Raw genomic sequence first — 25,658 nt, 5'->3', positions numbered from 1 at the left:
GGAATATTGTTCTTGTATTTTGTTTATTTCGTTAATTGCGGCGTGATGAATTAAAAAATAGTTATTTATGTATCAATTACGCAAAATAGGGTTTTAGGGGACGAATCGTAATTAATGACGAGGCGACGTAGGAGCCGAGCCTTTAATGAGAGGAGTCACCTAAAACCTTTTGTGTACGTGGTGCATACAAGATTTTTTTTGTTAAGGCTCCCAAAACACGAATTCACACCTCTTACTAATTAAAAAAATTTCGTTACCGTAGTAACTAATTTTTTAATTTTTAGTCCTCAAAAACGGTTTTTGGGACTGAGTACCTTTTTTTATTGAGTCCGGAGTCAAATGAGTCCCTAAAACAGCTGTTTTCGCGAGCGTATACAAAAAAAACATTTCATCCTTATACGTTTTATTGGATGGTAAATTAAAAAAAACCTAGTCACCTCTGACAAAACAACTGAATCAACTGACAATAAGAAAAATGCATCAATCTGATAAATTGTCGATTGACCGACAATCAGTTGGAAAAGATGGAAAAACAGTGCTAGAATGCCCCAAGGTCACAACGAGGGGCTATTATTCGGAAATTATAACGAGTGAAGACTATGGGTGCGCCGTGGATGCCGAGGGTTTGATAGGTTGTTCCCGAAAAACAAATTTTTTATGGCAAGTCAAAACCGAAAAACACGCCCCAACAGTTTTCAAATTTCAATCACCGAGAAAAAAACTCGACTTAAAAGATGCCGAAAGGTGGATGACGTTCGACGAGGATGAGTTAATTGTATTTTTTGGAAATTGTGTGTCTAGACTAATAAGCCAAAAAAATATTTCAGGAATTTTCTGTTGATACTTTCAAACCGAAAGTGCAGCTCCAGCAAACTGTTTACCCCTTTGAGATGACCCGGAGTGTAGCTACGGAGCGGCTACGCAGGTCTTACCAGGTTTAAAAAGTTTTCAAAACAGTTTAAAATATACTTACCAGGAAGCGAGACACAATTTAATTCAATTTGCCTTGATTTATTGTTATTACGTAATTTTGTTTGAGCGATTTACCCTAACCATAAAGCTCTTTATAAAGCTTTTGTTCATAAACGAGTTAATTAAGGTCATTATTATGGCAAGGACTATGTAATTACGACATTATTTACTGTAACAGCAAAATGTTTGGGCTATCAGTAGGAAGGAGCTTCGAAGAATAAACATGATATACAAATATAGTTAATTAACTTAACTGGCTTTGGAGCTCTTAAGTACATTTTTATTATAGGACTTCATTTCGTAAATTCTGTGATTAAGAAAACATTCACAACATCACAAGAATAGCTAATTTGTGTTTCTTTTTACGTGGCTAAAGTTTAAAAGCTCCATTTATATTTTGTTATGTTTATTCCTCCAAGTTACATAACGAAAAACATTGCCAATGACACAGATTTAGAAATAAATCGTTTTTATAAGAAAATCCAGTATCTTTTTGATAAAAATAGTAATCTAATTAACTGCTATAGGTGTTTCTTACCTCTTACGTTGACTCCCGTGTTTTTACAGTATCTGATTAGAAAAAGAAATGAAATACAGAGTACCGACCTATTGAGTTTTTTCATGATGAAAATTTCAAGCAATTTTTATTTTAAATGTTAATTTATTCATTAATTCTTCTCATCTTGTAATATTTTTTTCGATATGTTTCAATTAAAAAATAAGAATAAATTTCGACGTAAAATATTTCGACAAAAATCTTTTAATCAATAGGTTATCTATGATTATTGATAAAAATCACCAATTTGTGTCTTATGGTGTAAAAAACATTTCCCAAAAGAGAAAAGTTTTGTATGCATAAAAATCGTTAATTCCTCGAATGAAAACGTACGATCTCGGGATTAAAATAGTTGTTTATTCCCTTGATACATAAATAAACTGTCGAAAATGTAAATATTTGAAGGTTTACATTGTCAAAATTGATGTCACAAAACCGGGCAACATTTTTATGGCTGCGCCAATACTTATTTAAACAATTAAATACAATTAAGAGATGTTGAATAAAGATTTGTATGGCACATGTATGTTATTACAAATAAGTCATTTAAAAAAAGTACCCTACTTGCCCCACGGGCTCTTGCGTGACTTATTTATTGTAATATAACACACTTGTGCCATAATAGTATATTATGTAACTAGTGCTATAAACGAAACTTTAGACATGAGTTTTATTAAGCACGAACGAAGGGCAAAGGAGCGAGTCTTTAATAAATCGAATGTCTATAGAAGTTTATACACGTGTTACATACTATACTTTTTCTACAACCACAAAAAAATTTACATAATTTGGAATTTGTGACAACTTACCGTGGAGGAAGAAACAACTGGAGGGAGCATAAGCACTGAAACCGTGCTCCCTGCCCAAACACCTTTTATGATCCCTTTCAATCTTTCAAATAAAAATAGTAGTCATTATTAGTGTAGTAACTATTCCAAATTATATAATATTTCGTCGTTACAAAAAAAACAAATTTTCATACCCACATTCCAAGGGCTGTAAAATTCTTAACAGTAGAGATAGGACACAAGTTATTATTTAAATTGAAATCATTTTATAGGTCATTTTTGAGGTTCAAATATTGCTTCATATTTATGAATAACCCTGTATATGATAATTCTTGTTTTAGATGTGGGAGTAGAAAAATAACTATAAAATAGTTAAAGTCAGCAAATTCAGCAAATAATGTCAGCAAAATAAAATGTATTGAATAAAATAGTTTTTCAATAAAAGAGAAAGTTCAAATTACAAAGGTATCTTATTTTGTGTAGATTGCGAACATTTCAAATGCAAGTTATTTTTAATTGGATGAAAATAGAGAACAAACCATTAATTAATTAAAGCATTTTTTTTGTTTTCTTTAAAATTCATTTCTGGCTTGAAGAGATATGATTTATTGAGATATATTTTGCTAATTTAAATAAAATTTGACACTGCATTTTATTCCATTTTTATACAAAGTTTGTTTTCCGCTTACTGAATTTTTTTTTAACTGTACAGGCAACAAAAGGAAAAACTGATCATCCGTGTAGGTATCGTGTTCCGATCAAACGAAGACATTTAATAAAGAACAGTTTTTATTTTCTTTACAAGTTGGAGGAAAATAATTACTTTCCGCATATTCCGACAAATGATCTTGTATAAAATTTGCATACAGAATGTGAAATGAAAGGGAAAAATCTTTTTTTAGAACTGTATTTCAAATATAAATGGACTTTTACGGTCTTCTTTCCTAGGCTAAGAATATTCAATTATTGCTCGAGAAATTGAAGATCGAACCGACCCATATGGTTTCAGTGCAGCTTTTAGAACAATACTACCCCAATAAGGTTCCTCACGTTAACATCACCACGAATTACCTGCCTTTGGAACTATTTGACGACGAGGAATACGATTGCAGGTCTGCCACCGCACAATCCAATTACAAAATAATTACTTCATCAGTAGCATCCAAATAAAGTCGCGCTTTAATCAAGCTCCGTTTGTCCCGATCTTTTATTAATATCTATTTCGTCAGAACACCGGAAAATTGGTTAGAATTGGGAATCGTCAAAGGTATGCGCAATCCCCTACCTGGCGAAGCCTTCGTACCTGTTGAATCTTACGTCTTGGAACCCTTCACCCGCCTCAACGATCTTTTTGCCAATTTGGGACAATGGGTAAACGTCGCTGTTCAGGATTACAATACCGAAACCAAACTTTGGAAGATTTTGACTCTTGATGGCACCCGAAGATCCTTCGAATTACCCCGTATTTATGTCATGTTTAAAGCTGAAGATCCATCAGTTTTCGCGCGGAGAATTAAAGCCGCCGTGGATTTACGACGTGAAACTGAAGCTACTTTAAGGTACGAAAAACGTGATTTAATTAAAATTACCGAACACGTGCTTAAAAGTTATAAAGTCGTGTTTTGTAATGGAGAGAGCAGAGTTAAGCCACTTATCAACAAATAAAAAGCAAAAGTTTTAATAAAAAACGGCGGTTTTCAGTCATTATTAATTTGTGCCAAAGTAAAGAATTAACGTTGACGTTTCGATAAATAGAATATTTGTGCAAGTGGTTTTTAATCACGTCCTGCTTGAATGTAAAGTTTAATTAAAGGAAATTGTGTTGCAAACGCTACAATATTAAGGAGTTACCGCACAACATACGATAGGTTTTCGGTTACGAAAACGATAAAAATCATAAAAATGTTAAAATGCCCATGCGTCGTGTGTATCGGACAAGGACGTTATATTCATCTAACCTCCTTGGTATTGGAATGATAAAAGTTTTCAGTATCGTATGAAATTATGATAACTTTAAAAGTTATCGCTCTTTGTTTTCGTTACGATAATCACATTTTGTGACATATGTGACGTTTAGTGACAATGATTGTAATAATTGCACTGGCATTTTTAAGTTTTTGAACTAAAACCGCAACTTCTAATATTTCTTCCATATTATGAAACGTAGTAATTTACTACGTCTCCATGAGGAATTGAATTCGAATTGAAAATGGTATTGGGATTGAGTCCGTGTGTGTTTCCATGAAGTAGTTCGAAATCTTTTTTTTTGAGAAAAAAAAAAGAAAAACGAAACCAAAATGACTTTACACAACAACGACAGCTTTTCAACGACAACTTTTTGCCACAAGCCCGGCAATCTACGGTTGGATTCAGTACGATACTGTTTCCATGCACAAAATCGTACTTTCAATCCCGATACGATCCTAGAATTTGCCGTATCGACCTTGAGATTCAAATAGATTTCAGTACCCATTTTAAAGGGTTTTCATGGCAGTATTGAATCTCAGTACCGTTTTCAATTCGAATTCAATTCCTCATGGAAACGTAGTAATTATATGTAAAGTACTAAAACAGCATTTGAACGGTTTTTTATAAGATTGACCTCATTTTTGTAGAATATATCAAGGATGATGGGGGGCTAATTTTTATCGGTGACCCCTCATTATTTCAATTTTTACACTAATAAGTGCATTTATGCCTCATTTTATGGAAGTTACTTAATCGTAAAGTATTATTAAAAGAAACCAATGAGACGCAGAACAAAAGCAAGAAATCAACCAATAAACGAAAAATACTTGCGAATTATACCAAAAAGACTTTCAACGACGACAATAATAATGTTACTGTCAATGTTAAATTGACAAATTCAGTCGAACATGACATTTAAGTAGTGTGGTTGAAGTACTTATGTAAATTAATGTTCAAGGTTAACATCCTGAGAGACCCTTTAATTGGTTAAATTTACATTGTGATAGAATTTTTTTTTCACTTTTTTTTTTTTTTTAATATTTTTGTCAATTTCTGATACAGCTATACACCATAGAATCTATACACGAAAACTTGTCACGTGATTTTTTATTGTTTTTGGATGTGCGGTAACTCCCTATTATTAGGGAAGATTGTAATAAACGCAAAATGTAGTTTACTATTTTATACATGTGCATTATACATTACAATTCAATTAAAGTAAATTAAAATTAGTTAATAATAATAATCAATTATTAGTGCACTTTATTTTTGATAGGTGAATCAGTTTTAATAAAAATTTGTTTATTATAGTAATAAAAAAGTAGAAAACAACACAATTTTTACTTGTCATCTACTTTTACATAGGGATGACTAAAAATTAAGTAATTTTACTAAAATGGTGGATGCGCCGGGTTTAAGGTTCCTGTTTTAGATATAAATTCTATTTAAATACAATGCTTCTTGTCGACATACCTGAATTGGATGACGATTTAATAGACAGGATTTATTATTCTGCGACTAGAAACAATTTTATGAAAGAAGCGGCTTCATGGTCGAAGGTTCGTTTGATATCACCTTTACTCAATATTTAAAAAAGAGTTTTAGCTCGTCAAACAAGTGCAATTCTCTTATCAGCAAACACATTGCGATCTTCAGTTCAGAAGAGATGCTGAGAAAGACGCGAGATTAAAGCCTTATGTCGAAATGACAGCCAAAGGATGGGATGAAACTCTTAGAAGTTGTGTTTGCGCTTGTTTTTTACATTTGTTACATTATTTTTTATAGTTGTTCCTAAATTCAAAACTGGGATGAAATCGTTTTCGGGAATGTGTGAATATTTTAAATGGATGAACATTTACGTGACTCCTGAGACGTATCGAGCCATGTTTTTAGTAGTTGGAGAATGTTTAAAAATCGAGCAAATGTCCCTATTTACTAAAAGTTACGGAATCAAACATATCACACTTGAGGAGTTTGACACGGTGCAATCTCAGTGCACTAATAATGTAAAAGCATTTCCGAGAAGAACAAATTTAGTTACATTTTTTACAGGTCATCAAACATATGCAAGGACAGTGGGTCGAAACGGTTGTTTATAATATAAGAATGTGTTTAGGTGACGTGGGTAAAGGTTGGTTCGATATCAGCGTTTACAATTACGAAGTATACGAGGTTTCCAAGTTAAAAAGGTTTATGGAATTGGTTAAATATCGGATGCAGTACACTTTGAGAATCCTTGTTCTCCATTCCATCGAAGTGTTTATCGATCTGGTTGAAACTCCTTGCTTGCCGTGTCTCGGAGTTGAAGATGATTTCGTGTGGGGGTCCAACCTGATTGATAGCCCTTTCGTGTCAAGAGCTTCGGCAATTTTCATTTTACAATTAAAGATGGACGAGAATTCTGCTTTCTACTCAACGCATTTGGAACAATTTGAGAAAGTTTTGCTTAGATTGTACGACACGGCACTGACTTTTACGCACAAAATCAAGCAGGTGCATCCGTTTCTATTAAAGAATTTAAACTTTCCTCATGATTTGATGTTATCATCTATTGGTTTATTGGCAGAAGAGGTAGTTAGTGTCAGGGAGAGATTTCTTTTGGCTTACAAGAAGGCACTAATACCTTTAAGAGCATTTGCCAAAGAGTTTGACATTTACATTGAGCTTTTTACCCTCGATGTCAAAGACTACGTCGAGTAATTTTTATAGTTTGTGAGGGATAGGTAATACTCAAACAATTTTTTTAGACAGTTTAAAAATGACCAACACACGGCTTCCGAAGTTAAGGAAGAAGTTTCCTTTCATTTGAGAATGAAAGCTAATTTGGAGGCTACTTTACCGACGACTATAATCATAGGTCCGTTTTTCGTCACAATCGAGCAATTGAGACACTTTTTGATTAGTAAACGCCAAGAGCTTGCAACTAAACTTTTGGATATGTTTTGTCAAAGAATGAAAAATTGTATACTGGATGTTCTCGCAGAATACAACAGAATAAGTGAGAAATTGAATGAAAAACCGGATAATATCGAAAATGTTTTCGAGATACGGGAATGGATGGAGACCATACCGATGTTGGTCCGAACTCAAGAAGATTTGGTTCGACGATATGTAATTGAATATGATGTTTTGGAGCACTTTTGGTATGCTCTACCTCAAGAAGATTTTGAAAATAAATGGGAAGCTGTCGGTTGGTCTTATAAACTTTCAAAACAGGTCGAACAAACTGAACAGTATCTCAAAGAAGAAGAGGAGAAGTTCTACAAGATTCAACTGAACGACGAATATAACCTTCAAGAGAAAATTGAAGGTTTTACCGCACAAGTTGTCAAAATGGCCAAAGAGAAGGATTTTTCTCGAACTCACGAAATCGCCGTCGATATGCGTCGACTGTGGAAGGCCTTGAAAGAGGCACAAGAACAAGGACAGCTTTTGAATCAGAGACAAAAACTCTTTAACATTCCCGTTGTTCCGTTTGATAATCTTTTAAAATTGATCAAAGAGTTCGAGCCCTATAAAACACTCTGGATTACGGCTTCGGATTGGTTGAGAGCATATGAAATGTGGATGGACAATCCCCTTGTCAACATTGACAGCGAAGCAATAGAAAGATTAGTTACAGATATGTACAAAACTATAGTCAAATCGGTTCGAGTTTTCGCCGAAATTGAGGCAGTCCAACAAGTAGCACTAGAGGTGAAAAGGCAGATCGAAGAGTTCAAACCCTTGATTCCCCTTTTGTTAAGTTTGAGAAATCCGGGGATGAGGCAAAGACATTGGGATAAATTTAAAGAAGAGACGGATATTAACTTAATTTGGACTCCTGCGACTACGTTTAAGGATTGCCTTGACCTGGGCGTGGCAGAATATACCGAGAGATTAGTAGGAATCGCTGATGAAGCAAGTAAGGAGTATACAGTCGAGCAGACATTACAAAAAATGATGAACGAGTGGGAGAATTGCACAATGGAGCTAACTCCTTATAAAGATACAGGGACGTATATTATGAAAATTCCCGAAGAGACGCAACAGATGCTCGATGATCACCTGGTATTGACTCAACAGGTCAGTTTTAGTCCGTTCAAGGGACCGTTCGAGCAAATGATTGACCAGTGGGAGGAAAATCTTAAGATTACTTCAGATGTCATCGAGGAATGGATGGATGTGCAAAAGTATTTTTTTACCAATAATTAATAATTTTGGGGTTAATGCTGTTTACTCTAGACAGTGGATGTATTTAGAACCTATCCTAACAAGTGAAGATATCAGAATACAACTTCCGGCAGAAAGTAAAAAATACGGTTCGATGGAACGGACCTGGCGCCGCATTATGAGAGGAGCTCGCGATAATCCATATGTAACATTTCGGTTTACGATTTCGAAGGAATGTATTAATCAATTGTAGATTTTGAAATATTGCGCTGACCGAAAATTGTACGAGAGTCTTAAAGACGCCAACCACATTCTAGATATAGTCCAAAAGGGACTTGCGGATTATTTAGAAACTAAACGAATGGTATTCCCTCGATTGTACTTCTTGAGTGACGACGAATTGTTAGAGATTTTGTCGCACGCCAAGAATCCTTTGGCCGTGCAACCTCATTTGCGTAAATGCTTTGAAAACATTGCGAGGGTAAGTCTAATATAAGCGTTTGATTAAATAAAAGTTTCCGATTTCATTCACGACACGTTTCCAATTTATGAGCCTTGCGACATATTCGTCTTGTCCAATATCATTATTTTGACCCACTTTTTAGCTTCAATTCGAGACAGATCTGTGCATCACTCAGATGTTTTCGGCCGAAGATGAATGCGTTAGTCTCACCCCCACTCTCTACCCCACTGCAAACGTAGAAAATTGGTTACTTCTAGTGGAATCAAGTATGAGAAATACAATACGGACGATCCTTGGAGATTCATTAAAAGAAATCAATGATAAACCGAGAGACCAGTGGGTGCTCGAATGGCCAGGACAAGTGGTCATAGCAGGAAGTCAAACTTTTTGGACTGCCGGCGTGGAACACGGAATTGGGGAAAATACCCTGAATGATTTTCTGGAGAATGTCGTTTTTACTAATGTAATTAATTTAGGTATTTCACTTTGGACGAATTTCATTTGTCATTTTAGTTGGATGCGCTTCGCGGTTTGGTCAAAGGTTCTTTGTCGTTCCTGCATCGAGAAATTCTTTCAGCTTTGATTGTAATTGAAGTACACGCACGTGACGTAACACAAAAATTGGTCGACTTGAATATCACAAACGTGAATGATTTTGATTGGATAAGTCAATTGAGATATTATTGGGTGGATCCCGACCTTAAGGTTCGAGCAGTGAATGCAGAATTTCAATATGGTTACGAATATTTGGGCAACAGCGGTCGTTTGGTTATAACCCCTTTAACCGATCGGTGTTACTTGACCTTGACAGGAGCTCTCCATTTGAAATTCGGAGGTGCTCCGGCTGGTCCGGCCGGTACTGGAAAAACGGAAACCACCAAAGATTTAGCCAAAGCAATGGCTTTGCAATGTGTCGTATTTAACTGTTCAGACCAATTAGATTTCATGGCTATGGGCAAGTTTTTCAAAGGATTGGCCAGTTCCGGCGCTTGGGCGTGTTTCGATGAGTTTAATCGAATTGATATTGAAGTCTTATCAGTGGTAGCTCAACAAATCACGACTATTCAAAAAGCGCAACAAGCTCGTCTTGATGTCTTTATTTTCGAAGGGTCTGAAATCAAATTAAAGGAATCTTGCGCTGTTTTTATAACAATGAATCCTGGTTATGCCGGCCGAACCGAACTACCCGATAATTTGAAAGCACTTTTCCGACCTGTTTCAATGATGGTCCCGGATTATAGCTTAATTTCTGAAATTTCTCTGTTTTCGTTTGGATTTAGTAATGCGAAGTTGTTGGCAAATAAAATAACCACAACTTTTAAATTGAGTTCGGAACAATTGAGCACACAGGATCATTACGATTTCGGAATGAGAGCTGTCAAAACTGTGATAGCAGTTGCTGGGAATTTGAAACGAGAGAAACCAGAAATGAACGAAAGTCAGATTGTGTTGAGAGCGTTGCGGGATGTGAACGTTCCCAAGTTTTTGAAGGACGACCTTAAATTGTTTAATGGTACGTTAATTAATTTTATGTAAATTTGCCGACATTAAAACCTTTCGTAACATTTATCATAAAAATCGCATATTCAATAAGAGGTACATATTTGATGGTGTTGAAAATGAGGTTTAAAACTGAATTTTTTACATGCTTATGTAAAGTTTACTTTAAATGTGTTGATGTTTGTCCAAACGTTGTGCTTTTTTGTCGCATATTGCTTTCAATAAATTGTTATAGGAATAGTATCTGATCTGTTTCCAAAAATGGTGGAGGAGCCGGTCGATTACGGCGTGTTGGAGGAATCGATTCGTGCGTCTTGTATCAAGATGGGATTAGAAGACGTGAACGGTAAGCTTTGTAGGGTGGTAAAGGTCGAGCAGATGCTGTTAATTAAGATTCCAGAATTTGTCCGGAAAGTGATTCAATTATACGAAACTACGATAGTCCGACATGGATTAATGCTGGTGGGACCGACGGCGTCCGGGAAAACAAAGGTAGGGCAAAATCGAAAGAAATGACGATTATTTTCGTTATTTATGCGAGTTTACCTCATATAGACAGTCGTAAAGTCGATGAGTAATGAGACGTCATTTTTAAATCGTTTATTTCAACATCGAGGACATTAAACAACAAGTTCAAATAAATAAATAAAAAATGTCAGTGGACCCTCTGTTTCTCGCTCAGCATGATCTAAAAAAATCAAATTAATTAAGTTTTAATAAAACAAGGTGGATTTTCTTACCACTTGTTATGGAAAGGAGTGCTAGCTAACCGTTTTAAATTATTCCGAAGGAGTTGCCAGAGACAACGACGAAATGTCACGCCGCACATTGCGTAAAGTAAAAAGTTTATGCTAAAGTTGGTATAATAAAGCAACATGGCGAACTGCTGAATACAGTATAAGGTTTCAGGAGGGTTTTTTTGCTGAAGGGTGAAGACAAAATACACAGAGAGACGAGTCACATAACTATAATAATGTTTTTTTTAATTATTTTCTAGTATGAACTTTGGTTTAATTACCTTGGAAAATTCAGTGCAATGAAGACGGACGATATTAGGAGAAGCATTTTTGTAATGTTTTGTTGGCTTCGCGTTGAAGCAATGTTTCTCGCTGACATTTTTATATCTAGAAGAAATTCTCATTATTGCAACTTTGGTGTGCTACCTTCAAACCGCATCATTAAAACAGTTTTGGAAGTAGGAACCTTACTAAACAATAATTACACTTTGAAGTCATTAGAAAATAACGTCCCACATGCTCCTTTCAATTACGTTGCGCTTTGAAACGGTGATCGACACAAACAAAATCACGAAATTTCAGCGAATTTTTTTTTGTGGGAAAATATTGACAAAATTTTGACAAAAACTGAACGATTCTTAAAATGTACTGTACAAATTATTTATACATTTAAGAATAAATATAAAAAAATAGACAAATAATTTTGAAACTTACGTATGCACGGACATCTTTCTAGTTGGTTGTTGTTGTATTTTTTACTTGATCTTGAAGGATTCGATTTTTGGGAAACGTGAGATTGCTGGGAGCCTTGACGTCTATTGGAACAGCCACTCTAGAAACAAATTCCAGTTCGTTTTTTAAAAAACTCGAATCTGACAGATTTTTAATCTATAAATTATTGCTTAACGTCGGATGTTAAATTCTCGACGGAATGTTAAATTCTAGAGTTTCTATTAAGGAAATTGGTGGTTAATCTAATACAGAAATTGATATACAGATCATCGTGTCACATACTTAAATTAATCAAACAAATTAAAAGTGCAAACAATAAAAAGTTATATCATAGACCGTAGATTAGACAACATACGAATCGAGTAAATTTCACCAGAATATTCAAAAAGAAAACATTATTCGTGAATTTAATTGTCTATAAACAATCCTTGTCCAACAACAGAATAAATTCAACTCGCTTGAGAAACAGCAGCTGCTTTCCCATTTTCGGTACTTTCCAACAAGAATTAATAAATTTGTTAACATAAATTATCTTACTTGGCTCGGTCTCATAATTTTAAATATAAGTAATATCTGCGCCTTTTAACATTCGATCAATTTTAGCAACGAGTTTTCATGGCTCGTATCATCGTCATTGTTTGTTTACACTTTTCCTCCTTAAGGATGTCAACAACAGATTTAAAGGCAAATATTTATATCACAAAATTGTTCTAACTTAGATTTGTAGGTAGTAAACAATAGTTTTAAATCAATCGTTTTAGGAAAAACGGGAGTTCATCAAAGCACAAGGCATGTAATGTTAGCATTCAAGTTAAATTTAATTGTTAATTAAGTAATCCGGTCCTTACCCCAATATTAAGTTTAATTTCGCGACTGGATTAAAACATAACTGTTTTTTTTTGATGAGTATATAATTTGATAAAACTATAAATCCAACGCTAGTCCGCCCCTCATTGTCGCCATCGTAAATTTGATATGACTACAAATAAATACCGTTAATGACGTTATTTCGGAAAAATACCTTTCTATGGAAGATTTATGTAAAACTGCCATTCATTAATTTTCTTTTGGTTGATATTTCAATTGAAACGCAAATTCCGTCGTATATTTTTCAGTGTTCCAGAGGTGTAGGTATAGGGAATAATTAATCAATCAGTATATAGAAAGGCGTTTTTTTTTTAATCGTGAAGGGTTGTCACTGAATGGTTTACGGAAATAAAGGCTTTATAAAGCTTGGATCGATACGTTAGTGGCGCTGAAACTTATAACAATTATATTTTATTAAATTAAGTACCTGAACGTTTGAGTGCTGAAGTTCGGTTTTATCAGTATCAGTGTCTAGATACTCGTCAATGGAACTAGCCTGGAGTCTTCTCCGGAACAGGAAAAGATTTCTCGCAATCATCGTATTCATAGTGACTATCAGTACAAAAGGAACAATTAGAGTCGCCATAGTATCGACAAAATTGATCACTTTCATGAATTCAAAGTATGCCGGCTTCATTTCACATTCGGGATGCTTTCCGTCGTGATTATTGATAACACCAGCTATCCAAAAGAGATATAGTTGAGATAACATAGCAACAGCCGTCAAACTGATAACGACAGTTTTGGCCCTCGAAACAGTACAAATATGTGGCCTTTGCAAAGGATATTGTACGGCAATGAACCTCTCGACGGTGAAGGCTACGATAAGCCAAACACTTAAAGAAGCACATACAGAGCTCAAGTAAACGAAAAATTGACACCATCCGTCCGAATTGTATATTTCAAAAACGTTATTAAAGCTGCAATGCACCACTAAAACTACGCACAAGAAGCCAAAATCGGCGATGGCCAAAGCGGCCAAATAATAGCTAGAACTACGCATTTTTAAGTGAGTGCTCAAGAAGACCACGCAAGAGAGGAAGTTGCCGACGAAGCCGACAGCGATTATGATGGGAATGTAGTAAGTATGGAGAAGTTTGAGATAGGAATGGAAAGGGTCGCAGTAGTAGCCACCAGGGTCTAAATCGGTGGAATTGATAAGAAACTCCTCCGAGAAGTTCGCGAAGATTTGGTTCAAGCGACGCATCGTGAGGACGTCGCGACGCGTACTGAAGTGTCTTATAGCCAGCGTTGATTTACACGAAACACGCACGCGTTATTGCAACAGGACTTCTGATTTTTCACTCGATTGGATTGTTTTATATATATTAAGCTAAATTGTAGTGGTCAAAAGACTAAAACTTTATTAAACAAAATACTTTACACTTTTTTATGTGCAATAATATACCGAATGTCCTACGGTTTATATTAAAAAATAATACAAAATTCCACTTTCGATTTTAAAATAAAAATGAACTAAGAGTCTCTAACTTTCCAAAATGTTGAATCTTTTTGGTATTTTATACAAAAAATACCTGAAAATTTTGAGAAATCAAATTTTGCGTTTTCAAATTTTTGAAACTATTCACAACAATTGGTAAATCCAAACTAAAATAATGACTTTGTTTAGTGTTATGAAGTGTTAAAAGCTGCGATGACGGCGCTCGAGGGCCAACCCCAACCCAGCGGCCAACCATTTCGCCCCGTCCACACCTATGTCATGAACCCCAAATCCATCACAATGGGGCAACTATACGGTGAATTTGATTTGCAGACCCACGAATGGTATTTTCTCTCAAGTGGTTAAAACTCAATTAACTTTGCACAGGACCGACGGGATTCTTCCCTGTTTGGTCCGCATAGGAGTGGCTGCGGAAAACAAAGACAAGCGTTGGTACGTTTTCGACGGTCCCGTGGATGCCGTCTGGATCGAAAACATGAACACTGTCCTCGACGATAACAAAAAACTGTGTTTAAGCAGTGGCGAAATTATTAAACTGCGAGATACAATGACGATGATGTTTGAAGTTGCAGATCTAGCTGTGGCTTCTCCGGCGACTGTCTCTCGATGTGGGATGGTTTACCTTGAGCCGGGAGTTTTGGGATTAGCGCCGTTTATCAACTGTTGGTTGAAACGACTCCCGAAGGTGGGTCACGTTTTTAATTCATTTTTTCCCTGCTTGAAGTCGTAAAGCAACACGTGGGCGCTTGATGTTGAAATAAAAAAGCAATTACAGGTGGAAGAAATTTGGTATAGGGTTCTATATAAAGAGAGAAAAAAATTAATTTCGAGCTGTCCTTGTTAGATAATTCCGTTTCTATAAGAGTTCGTCGATTGCTTATAGGTAACGAAATCCTGCCGGCTGTTTTATGATATGATTCAGGCAGATAGTTTTACAAATGACAAATTCAGAAAAATTACAAATCAATAACATTTTTTTATATTTTTAGTTGGCAGCACCGTATGCGGAAAAATTCAAAGAATTAATTTATACTTATGTAGTGCCAGGAATTGAACTGGTACGTAATCGTCTTAGAGAGATTTTGACTTCAGTGGATTCGGCTCTTTTGTATAAATTTTTACGTTTGATGGATTACTGGCTTTTGCCGTTATCCGGGCGTGATAATAAACCACCACCAGGACCGCAATTTTTAGCCTTGATTCGTATTACATTCTAAAAATTGCCAAAATCCAATCAAATTTTAATTTCTAGCCGGGCTTTTGGCCCCTTGGGTTATTTTTTCCATGATTTGGAGCGTCGGTTGTACTTGTGATAATCGGAGTCGTGTCTTTTTTGACCACTGGCTTCGAGAAAAAATGTCTGAGGAACGAAATGAGCCTTATTTTCCCCGAAATGGTCTAGTGTACGATTATAGATTGCACGATGGTGGGTTTACTGACCCTACAGAAGATGGGCAACCCATCCCACCTCAATGGTATAGTTGGATGGATAATGTGGAAGAATTTAAAATTACTGTCGACATGAAATATTCTGATATGGAAGTTCCGACTATGGATAATGTCCGAAACGCGAAAATGTTAGAAATAGTTTTGAACAATTACGATAATGTGTTATGCGTGGGCCCCACGGGAACGGGAAAATCTCTCACAGTTGTCGGAAAGTTAAGTCGAAGTATGCACAAGAAGTTTATTTGCGATTTTATGAGTTTCTCAGCGAGAACTTCAGCCAATCAGACTCAGGTATTAAAGGGAATTCAAAATTATGGCAAGTCCTAGTCTCTATTATTCAGGATTTGCTCGATTCGAAACTGGATCGACGCAGAAAAGGCGTGTTCGGTCCTCCGGTCCTAAAACGTCAGATATTTTTTATCGATGATTTTAACATGCCGGCTTTAGAAGTGTACGGTGCCCAACCCCCCATTGAACTAATTCGACAATGGATGGATTTCGGAGGTAACCTGTAAACTTGTAAACATATGTTTACTCCAGTTTTAGGCTGGTACGACCGGAAAAACATCGGCGACTTTCGTACAATCATCGATACAAATTTTTGCGTCGCAATGGGACCCCCTGAAGGAGGCAGAAACCCGGTCACGGCTAGATTATTAAGACATTTCCATTATTTGGCCTTCATCGAAATGGAGGATGATAGTAAAGTTGGTTTAACCCAGATTTTTGTGGGTTAGAATTAATGAAACTGTCATAGAGGAAAATTTTCGGAACGATTTTTAAATTTTGGATGGACCGAATTCCGGAAGAGTATTCTCTGGGAGAATATTACGAACCGATTTTAGAAGCAACACTCAGTGTTTATAGCACGATTTTAAAAGAGTTGCTTCCTACGCCCGCAAAAACACACTATACCTTTAATTTGCGAGATTTGAGTAAAGTTTTTCAAGGGTTGTTAATGTTTAATCCGGAAAAAATGACAGTAAGTATAAGTTAATAAGATTTGTAAATGATGTCGTATTTTCTGTCACCAAATAAAGGATATAAATTTATTGGTGCGTTTGTGGTACCACGAATGTTGTCGCATTTTCCAAGATAGATTAGTGAACGACGACGACAGAAACTGGTTTGCAAATTTGCTCAAAAGTAAAATCGAGAGTGACTACGATGTTGATCCTGCTTCGGCTCTTGGGACACAAATGTTGTTTTTCGCTGATTTTATCGATCCTACGACTGATTATCGCGAGTATGAACAAATCACTGACCCAACGAGAGTACGTTTCATGAATTGCAATGGATTATTTGTGATTTTGAGGGTTATTTTAGTTATCGAACGTCCTTGATTATTATTTGAACGAGTATAACGACCAGAGCACTCGTCCGATGAAGTTAGTCCTATTCCTTGATGCAATTTCGCACGTTTGTCGCATTTCGAGGATCATTCGTCAGCCACTAGGCAATGCACTTCTATTGGGTGTAGGCGGATCCGGTAATGAGCGTCTTTTGCCAATTTCCGTTTAAGTTAATCAAGTTTTATCTAGGCAGACAGAGTCTGACGAGACTGGCGACCTTTATGGCGGAGTACGTTTGTTTCCAGATTGAAATTCACAAAACTTACGGCATGTTTGAATGGCGCGAGGACATCAAAGGACTTATGCTTAAAGCCGGTCTTCAAAGACGCGAAACTGTTTTTCTTTTCTCAGACACACAAATTAAATCCGAGTCATTTCTAGAAGACTTGAATAATGTGCTAAATTCTGGAGACGTCCCTAATATTTATCAACCGGACGAATTGGATAAGATTTTCCAAGAAATGAGAGGTGTGGTACAAGAAATGGGTCTCGTGGCGACAAAATCAAATCTATTTGCCACTTATCAGAAAGTTGTTAGGTCGAATTTGCACACAGTTGTTACAATGAGGTCGGTTTTGAATAAAGCAAGTAGTCAAAGCGATTAACTTTTGTTGTAGTCCGATCGGTGATATTTTCCGGGCTAGACTGCGCCAGTTTCCGGCTTTAGTCAATTGTTGTACAATCGACTGGTTTAGCGAATGGCCGGATTCTGCCCTTCAGGTATATGTCGTAGAACTAGAGCGAAATATTTATTTTTGAAGTTTTGAAAAGTCGGTAGCGTTTCAATTTTTGGATGACATGGCAGAATTGAACGTGGAAGAAGAAGTCCTTCATGGAATCGTTATGGTGTGTCAATTTATGCATGCGAGTGTCGTCGATGCGAGCATACTTTACAAGCAAGAGCTGTCAAGACATAATTATGTCACACCAACGTCGTATCTCGAACTTTTGTCGAGCTATACTGATCTCATGTTGAAAAAAAGGGGAGCTTTATCGGAAGGCATCACGAGATTGTCGACCGGTAAACAAATTTTTTAATGTTTTACTTTAATTTATTTTAATTATTACAAGGGTTGGATAAGCTCAAAAGCACTGCAGAAGAAGTAAAAATCCTCCAGGCCAGCCTCGAAGAAATGAAGCCGGCGTTGGAAGCCGCGAAACAAGACGCCGAAATAATGATCGCCGAAATCGCTAAAGACCAAATCGTGGCCGAAGAGACGAAAGAAATCGTTGAAAAAGAAGAGCTCGAGGCGGCTAAAAAAGCTCTCGAAACCCAAACAATCGCCGACGACGCTCAACGAGATTTAGGTTACATGTTTTAATTACGACACTTTGGTTTAAAAATAATTCAATCAATCCGCAGATGAGGCAATGCCGGATCTGTTAGCGGCTGAGGCTAGTTTGAAATCGCTTAATAAAAATGATATTTCTGAAGTGCGATCGATGAAGCGTCCGCCGGCAGGGGTAGTATATGTCATTGAATCGATTTGCATCATTAAAAACATCAAACCGGCGAAATTACCCGGAAGAATGCCTGGAGAAAAAGTTTTAGACTACTGGGAACCGGGGCGCAACATGCTCGCTGATCCGGGCGTGTTTTTAGCCTCGTTAATGAACTTTGATAAAGAATCAATCACCGAAGAAATGATCGACAAGTTAAAAAATTACGTATCGAATCCACAATTTCAGCCGGCAAAAGTGGCGAAAGTTTCGAAAGCGTGCAAGTCGCTTTGTATGTGGGTCCACGCGATGTACAAATACTACTTTGTAAATAGGCGAGTAGCGCCAAAGAAAGCCGCTTTGGCACAGGCGAAAGCCGAGTTAGCCAAAACTGAAGCGGCTTTAGCCGAGGCCAAAGCTAAAATGCAAGCGGTTATGAATAATTTACGGTTGTTACAAGAAAAATTAGGGGCAAAAATTGCATTCAAAGAGGAGAAAGAAGCGAGTATCCAAATTTGTTTAGAACGGATGAGTCGAGCAGTTCGCTTAATCAACGGATTATCTGACGAGAGAGTTCGCTGGTTGAACACCATTTCAAGTATTGAAGCGAGTGTTGTCAACGTCACGGGAGACATCCTATTGAGTGCCGGAGCTGTGGCTTATCTCACCCCGTTTACGGATAAATACCGACGAGGGTTGTTGTCCGAATGGTTAAAAGCGATAAGGGAACAGAAAATTCCCTGTTCGGTTGATCCTAATCCGGTTTCGGTGTTAGCCGAACCGGTCCAAATACGTGCATGGCAGTTGGACGGCCTACCGAGGGATTATTTCTCAACGGAGAATGCTGTTCTTGTTTCAAATTCGAAACGTTGGCCTTTGTTTATAGATCCTCAAGGCCAAGCCAACAAATGGGTGAAGAATATGGAAAGGGCTCAAGGGTTGGCGGTGTGTAAGATGGCCGATAAGGAGCTGTTGCGTACTTTAGAGTCAGCGGTTAGGTGGGCTATATCTTTTTTTTTCTTTTTTTTACGTTTTGGTTACACTAAACCTTTTATTATAGGTTTGGTAAACCAGTTTTGATCGAAGGAATCGGAACAGATTTAGATCCGTCTCTGGATCCTGTTTTGCTTAGACAAAAGTTTAAACAGGCAGGAACCTGGATGTTGAAGTTGGGTGAAGTCGTAGTGCCTTACGATGACGATTTCCACTTATACATGACTACGAAATTACCAAATCCCCATTATACTCCTGAAGTTTCAGTTAAGGTTCTTTTGGTGAACTTTACTCTGGTCCCGAGTGGCTTGCAAGACCAGTTACTGGCTTTGGTTGTAATGCAGGAACGTCCCGACTTGGAGGACCAGAGAAGTCAGTTGATTGTCGGGAGTACACAGATGAAACAGGAATTGAAAGAAATCGAAGATAGGATTTTGTATAAGTTGAGTTCGTTGGAAGGTTCACCTTTGGATGATTTAGATTTTATAATAACACTCGAAGCATCGAAAGTTAAGAGCGACGATATTAAAGTATGGCAAGGATAAGAGAGGAACTGCAAATTAAATTGTCTTTTGTGTACAGAATAAAGTGGTCGCCGCAGAAATAACACAAATCGACATCGACAATACACGTGCCCTGTACATTCCAGTGGCAAATAGGGCACAGATATTATTCTTCTGTTTGTCCGATTTATCAAACGTCGACCCTATGTATCAATACTCGTTGGAGTGGTTCGTCGGTATTTTTATAGCAAGTATGGCTGATACGGAACGAACCGGTGGGTATATTAGTTATGAGTTATTGAAACTTCTCTCTATGTGTAAACATTGAAATATTGATGGCTTTTATTTACACACGCGTATCTACGTTTCAAACCAACAGTTTTCGGTTTAAAGAAATGATCTAATTTTTGGTTTGTTTTAGAAAATATTGAAGAAAGAGTTGTGATAATTAACGACTTCTTTACGTTCAGTTTGTATAGTAATGTTTGTCGCAGTTTGTTTGAAAAACACAAATTACATTTTGCGTTTTTGATGTGTGCAAGGATATTAATGGACAAAGGGAAAATCGACGGACATGAATGGCACCACTTTTTGGCAGGAAGCACCCCTCTTTCGGTATCCTATCCCCTTCTAATAATTTTTTATGGCAAATAGTTCTCTATATCTCGTGCCACAGCCATTGCCACTTTTCACAATGTTTTTTCCGTATGCAAAGGAATTTTCTGGCTAAAATTTGTCACTATAGGGTTCAGTTGTAACAAAGATTTTTCTTTAAACAGAAATCAAATATTTCTGACCTATTTCCACCTCAAAAAACGCCGTTGCGACGTAGTTAGTACATATTATTATAAAAAAAATTACTTTAACCGATTTAAGGATTGTTGTGACGTTTGGTAATGTCTTCATTTTAAAAGTCAAAATTTGATCTAATTGCCTTTTAAGACATCGCATATGATAACGTCGCGTTCTTTAATATGTCTACTTATTATTATTAGAGAGTCAAAGTGGAGGCAAATTTAAAAAGAATATATTTTGTTGAAAAAAGTATCACACCAATTTACAGTAGATCTATAATCAGTGAATCTTGTTAAGATCTGAATATTAATTACTACATTCGGTACCGGATATTTCGGGATATTCTTTTTTATCCGAGTTTTGTATGTGTCAAATTCGAATCCAAATTTAGATTCGAGCAAACGTCCAGCCCTTGTTTTACCATGCAATTGGGACTATGTAATAAGAAAATTTGCTGCTTCATTTAGTTTTTTTTTAGAAAATGTGACAAAATAAAAATTCTTTCATCTTAATTTTTATTTTTCTATAAACAGGAAGATCCAAACCCCGCGCCTGATTGGCTCTCAGGCAAAGCGTGGAAGGAAATCCTCGCAATGCGCGTCCTTCCAAATTACATCCAATTCGTCGATACTTTTGATCAATACAAAGAAGATTATCGCGTCATATTTGAGTCTGCAGATCCACACAGGTTTGTCCTAGTATTGATACAATCCGCCCCATACTCAATTCTCTCGAAATAGAAAACCTTTACCTGAAGAGTTCGAAAAGTCATTCTCCGAGTTTCAAAAGCTATTAGTTTTGAAGTGTTTACGTCCCGACAAAGTGACAAACGCCATGCAAGACTTTATTTCGTCCAAAATGGGTCAGAGATTTATCGAGCCACAGACCACGGATTTATCAGTCGTGTTCAAAGACTCCGGTCCTACAACGCCTTTGATTTTCGTCCTATCCACCGGAACGGATCCGGCCGCAGATCTCTACAAGTTTGCAGACAAGATGAAATTCGCCAAGAGGATGTTTTCGATTTCGTTGGGTCAAGGCCAAGGACCGATTGCTGAGAAAATGCTACACAATGGAACCGAACTCGGGTCGTGGATTTTCTTCCAGAATTGTCACCTGGCCCCTAGTTGGATGCCACGTTTGGAACGTCTAGTAGAGAATATCTCGCCAGAAATTGTGCATCGCGATTTCAGAATTTGGTTGACGTCGACACCGTCGCCGCACTTCCCAGTCTCTATCTTACAAAACGGGAGTAAGATGACCATTGAACCTCCGGCGGGGATTAAAGCCAACATCATGCGTGCTTACACGAATCAGGTGTCTGATTTGATCGATATCCTGCACGGCGAAGGCCCGAAAAATTTTAATTTTAAATGGTTGTTGTTTTCGTTGAGTCTCTTTCACGGCGTTTTGCTCGAACGACGCAAATTTGGACCATTGGGATTCAATATCCCTTATGAATTTACAGACGGTGATTTGAAAATTTGCATCTCACAGCTTAGGATGTTCCTGTGGGAGTACGTCGACATTCCTTTCAAAGTTTTAACCTACACGGCAGGTCATATCAATTACGGGGGAAGAGTAACCGATGATTGGGATAGGAGGTGTCTGATGAATATTTTGGCCGATTATTATAAGCCGGAAGTGGTCAATGGGGATTACGTCTTTGACGCACTCGGATTTTACCACCAAGTATTTTGCGTTGACAATATTAGTATTTTGTTGTAGAAAAAAATTGTAGATGCCTGCAGAGACTTCGTATTATGATTACTTGGACTATATCAAACACTTTCCGATTAACGATGATCCGGAACTGTTCGGAATGCATCCTAATGCTGACATCTCATTTGCACAAGCACAAACTTATAGTTGCTTATCAACTCTGCTGACGCTGCAGCCGAGACAAGTCGGAGGTGCAGCTGCGAGTGAAGAGGAAATTATTGCACAAACGGCAGCTTCCATACTTAATCATTTGCCGAGACCATTCGATTTGGAAGCGATTTCCGTGAAGTAGGCATTCAGGGTTGGCCTTTAATAGACGAAGGATAAAGAACCATTATATTAATCTATTTTCTGATTTAGAATACAAAAAATAAAGATAACCTGATATGTTCAATGTCCTCGTCCTTTAAACACCACCTTCACAAAAATTTCTATTCTCTAAACCACCCTTATTATGATGTAGATATCCGGTCCTGTATGAGGAATCATTAAACACAGTTTTAATTCAAGAAGGAATTCGCTTTAACCGCCTTCTCAAAGCAATCGAAAGCAGCCTCAAAGACCTTCTTAAGGCCATCAAAGGCCTTGTTGTAATGTCCGAAGCACTTGATAAAATGGCGACTAGTTTATTTAGCAACATCGTACCAGCCCTATGGTCTAGTAAAGCCTACCCTTCACTCAAACCTTTAGGTACCTGATAAAAACTAAAAAATACATTCAACCCCTAAATTCCAGGCGCTTGGGTTGCGGATTTAGACGCCCGTGTCAAGTTTTTAAACACGTGGGTCGAGCAAGGCATTCCTGCCGTTTTCTGGATTTCGGGTTTCTACTTCCCTCAAGCTTTCCTCACTGCGACTTTGCAGAATTTCGCTCGAAAATATGTTGTGTCAATCGATACGATTAATTTTTCGTTTGAGGTGTGTATTGATGCGTTTTGGAATTGCGTAATCCGAGTCGTAGGTTCTCGAGAATGCTCCAGTAAGGCGGCCGGATGATGGGTGTTGTATATGGGGGCTGTTTCTGGAGGGTGCTAGATGGAATAGTTCGTTACAGACTTTAGATGAATCGCACCCTAAAGAATTGTATACTGAAATGCCGGTGGTTTGGTTACTACCAGAGGAAAATCATGTTAAACCGGAAGGGAGATATGTGTGTCCGGTTTACAAGACTTTGACTAGAGCTGGGGTTTTGTCGACTACAGGACACTCGACAAATTATGTTTTAGCGATTGAAGTGCCGAGCAAAAAATCGGAAGCGCATTGGATCAAAAGAGGAGTAGCACTAATCTGTGCACTGGATTACTAAATGAAAAGAATTTTTATTTTAAGTTTTTTTTATTTAATTAAATATATTTTTGTAACAAACTTGGTAACAAAGGTTTTTCATTATAACTGTTTTCTAAAGCGCAAGCTAAAAATCTTTGAACGTTTAAAATTTCACCAGAAATTACATTAATAAACGTCCTCTCTTTACCGTGAGTAAAGAGAAGTCGTTTACTTATGTAATCACCATACAATGACAAATAACCAATTTCTACATACTTTCCTGAATAATTCGAAAACATTTCTATTGAAACTTTCAAACTTTCACCTACTTTTAAACTAGCAGCGGGAGCGTAAACTAAGCGCAAATGATAATTTAAAGGTTCATAAATTTCACGAATTTGTTCTATCAGTATGTCAAAAATTTCATTGCTATTATCACTAGTAGCTACAAAAATTTGCCCGACCGTATTTTGACTTAAATTTAATAAATCGGGGCCACTTCCAGGACTGTATTTGCGCCCCAATGTAAAAAATTTCAGAGGTAGGAGAGTGGATTGTATTGAGTGTTTGGCGAAATATGCCATGAAAGAGTACAACGAGGCGCCCCCGACCACATGTAGCCGATTTATCTCGTTGTTTGAACCATCCAAAGTAAAAATTTTATTTTTGTCCAAATAATCGGTCCCGCAACCCTCGACAACGAGACTACGAGCAAAATCAGCGTTTGAAAATTGGGTGAATCCTTGATTTAGTAAGGTTATCTGGAAATAATTTGTTATAGCAAATTCGAAAAGAGCGGCGTCTGATTTTAGATAACATAGAGTCGGGTTTGTGTATTCAATTAAATTGAGGGATTTACCAATTTGAATGTGATTTTCTGAAATCGGTTTGGGTTGCTCTAAAAATTCATGGATAATTGTATGAGAATCAAGAGGTGTTTTATGGTGTAATAAATTGGGTAAGGATAAAACACCCAAATTAGCATTCTCTTCAAGGCCGTAACTATATTCTTTCACGTTTTTTAGGTCGTCTTTTACTAATTTAACATGAACTAATAATTTCTCGATATCACTCTTATTTTGTTCTTCCCCCTCTTGTTTTAGTTTATTTATTAAATTATGTATTTCAGTTTTAGTGAATTCAAGGACAGTTCTGTGATCATCAATCATCTTAAAAAAATTCCAACGGCGCTCAATTTTATCTAAATCAATCTTTAACTTACGCGCTTGTATACTTTTAAGTAAATCATTTTTATTTTTAATTATTTCATCAAAATCAATATAAGGCGTGAGGACTACAAAATGACTTTGAGCTTTATCACCTGTTACATACAAAGCCGACGAAAATCGGCGCACAGTTTTTGAAAGCACTTGCATTAGTTTTGCCATTATGCAACTTTCAGTTTCTTGGCTTCAGAGACAACTTCAGGGTCAATCGTTTCAATTTTCCGTTTCTCCGGTGCTTTCCAGTTACCAAATCCGGCGGCTCGTTCGGATTCTTCTATCGTGTAGGGCTCCAACTCTAGGGCTTTCAGTCTGCGTTTGTGGACTTTGGTTCTGAAGTGTTCGTGCAGAGCGTGGTTATCAATGAAATAACGCGCACAATGAACGCAATAAAATTGAGCAGTGCCAGGCTTATCGTAGTCTACTTCTTGATTCACCAATTTTTCGGCATTTTCGGGCTTGATGTCTTCATCAATCTGTACGAATTCAGCGAACACGTGAGCTTTTTTCGAGGTTAGGACTACTAAGACGTTACCTGATCCAAATCCTTTGTTCGTCGTTTCGTACGCCACTTTTTTTTCAAGTGCGTATCGCCGTAATGGTACTTTTTGCGTTTATACACCATTTAAAAATAAATTCGTTGCAAAATTAAATAAACACTTTTTGGCACCCTGGAAGTGATCAAGGTTGCGCGATGTGTCAAAAAGAATGTCAATTTT

General features: G+C 37.0%; 4 protein-coding genes across 6 annotated transcripts; 1 reads left to right on the top strand and 3 right to left on the bottom strand.

Annotated features, from left to right (window-relative positions):
* Positions 1–476: 476 nt before the first annotated feature.
* Positions 477–23,838, top strand: LOC123005236 (dynein axonemal heavy chain 1-like). 3 transcript variants are annotated; one of them, XM_044398897.1, is made up of 38 exons: positions 477–768; positions 828–935; positions 3,265–3,428; positions 3,546–3,875; positions 5,717–5,843; positions 5,890–6,022; positions 6,070–6,290; positions 6,337–6,980; positions 7,032–8,456; positions 8,509–8,641; positions 8,690–8,917; positions 9,042–9,362; positions 9,413–10,412; positions 10,635–10,745; positions 10,800–10,891; positions 14,366–14,520; positions 14,564–14,882; positions 15,187–15,400; positions 15,450–15,937; positions 15,988–16,150; positions 16,193–16,353; positions 16,404–16,628; positions 16,687–16,920; positions 16,973–17,135; positions 17,188–17,566; positions 17,616–17,718; positions 17,770–18,019; positions 18,070–18,306; positions 18,362–19,436; positions 19,499–19,961; positions 20,014–20,209; positions 20,356–20,549; positions 21,263–21,417; positions 21,470–22,421; positions 22,471–22,739; positions 22,915–23,141; positions 23,187–23,368; positions 23,412–23,838. In XM_044398897.1, the coding sequence occupies exons 2-38, from the start codon at positions 891–893 to the stop codon at positions 23,754–23,756; spliced, it is 12,123 nt and encodes a 4,040-aa protein (XP_044254832.1). In that variant the 5' UTR covers positions 477–768; positions 828–890; the 3' UTR covers positions 23,757–23,838. The 3 variants fall into 3 exon arrangements, with proteins under 3 accessions (XP_044254832.1, XP_044254831.1, XP_044254833.1); XM_044398896.1 differs by having other exon boundaries at positions 477–775; XM_044398898.1 differs by lacking the exons at positions 20,356–20,549; positions 21,470–22,421; positions 22,471–22,739; ... (1 more) ...; positions 23,187–23,368; positions 23,412–23,838 and having other exon boundaries at positions 477–775; positions 21,263–21,411.
* On the bottom strand, positions 11,004–13,942 carry LOC123005242 (thyrotropin-releasing hormone receptor). The gene is made up of 5 exons (XM_044398912.1): positions 13,163–13,942; positions 11,851–11,968; positions 11,418–11,523; positions 11,140–11,364; positions 11,004–11,087 (listed from the first exon to the last, which is right to left on the bottom strand). Coding segments are annotated over exons 1-5 (1,230 nt in total). The 3' UTR covers positions 11,004–11,086.
* On the bottom strand, positions 23,773–25,104 carry LOC123005239 (serine--tRNA synthetase-like protein Slimp). The gene has a single exon (XM_044398907.1). It carries the CDS (start codon positions 25,102–25,104, stop codon positions 23,794–23,796), a length of 1,311 nt encoding a protein of 436 aa, XP_044254842.1. The 3' UTR covers positions 23,773–23,793.
* LOC123005244 (zinc finger protein 593 homolog) lies at positions 25,104–25,653 on the bottom strand. Its single transcript, XM_044398914.1, has 2 exons — positions 25,475–25,653; positions 25,104–25,415 (listed from the first exon to the last, which is right to left on the bottom strand). The coding sequence occupies exons 1-2, from the start codon at positions 25,562–25,564 to the stop codon at positions 25,104–25,106; spliced, it is 402 nt and encodes a 133-aa protein (XP_044254849.1). The 5' UTR covers positions 25,565–25,653.
* Between the last annotated feature and the right edge of the window lie 5 nt (positions 25,654–25,658).

This window comes from Tribolium madens, unplaced genomic scaffold (assembly GCF_015345945.1).
Source record: "Tribolium madens isolate multiple individuals breed KSU strain unplaced genomic scaffold, Tmad_KSU_1.1 Scaffold_20;HRSCAF=117;Tcas5.2_LG4, whole genome shotgun sequence".
Classification (NCBI taxonomy): domain Eukaryota; kingdom Metazoa; phylum Arthropoda; class Insecta; order Coleoptera; family Tenebrionidae; genus Tribolium; species Tribolium madens.
The sequence above is the reverse complement of the archived record's forward strand: the minus strand, read 5'-3'. Positions and strand labels throughout refer to the sequence as shown.

Excerpts from the sequence above, each read along its gene's own strand:
- LOC123005239 (XM_044398907.1), bottom strand. The coding sequence starts at position 25,104 with ATGGCAAAACTAATGCAAGTGCTTTCAAAAACTGTGCGCCGATTTTCG.
- LOC123005236 (XM_044398896.1), top strand. The coding sequence starts at position 749 with ATGACGTTCGACGAGGATGAGTTAATT. Across the intron at positions 14,883-15,186 it reads GGTTGAAACGACTCCCGAAG|TTGGCAGCACCGTATGCGGA; the intron begins GTGGGTCACGTT and ends TTATATTTTTAG. Across the intron at positions 21,418-21,469 it reads GAGTCTGCAGATCCACACAG|AAAACCTTTACCTGAAGAGT; the intron begins GTTTGTCCTAGT and ends CTCTCGAAATAG.
- LOC123005242 (XM_044398912.1), bottom strand. The coding sequence starts at position 13,942 with ATGCGTCGCTTGAACCAAATCTTCGCGAACTTCTCGGAGGAGTTTCTT. Across the intron at positions 11,969-13,162 it reads TTCAGCACTCAAACGTTCAG|AGTGGCTGTTCCAATAGACG; the intron begins GTACTTAATTTA and ends ATTTGTTTCTAG. Across the intron at positions 11,524-11,850 it reads AGAAAGATGTCCGTGCATAC|ATATAAAAATGTCAGCGAGA; the intron begins GTAAGTTTCAAA and ends AATTTCTTCTAG.
- LOC123005244 (XM_044398914.1), bottom strand. The coding sequence starts at position 25,564 with ATGGTGTATAAACGCAAAAAGTACCATTACGGCGATACGCACTTGAAA. Across the intron at positions 25,416-25,474 it reads GAACAAAGGATTTGGATCAG|ATTGATGAAGACATCAAGCC; the intron begins GTAACGTCTTAG and ends GAATTCGTACAG.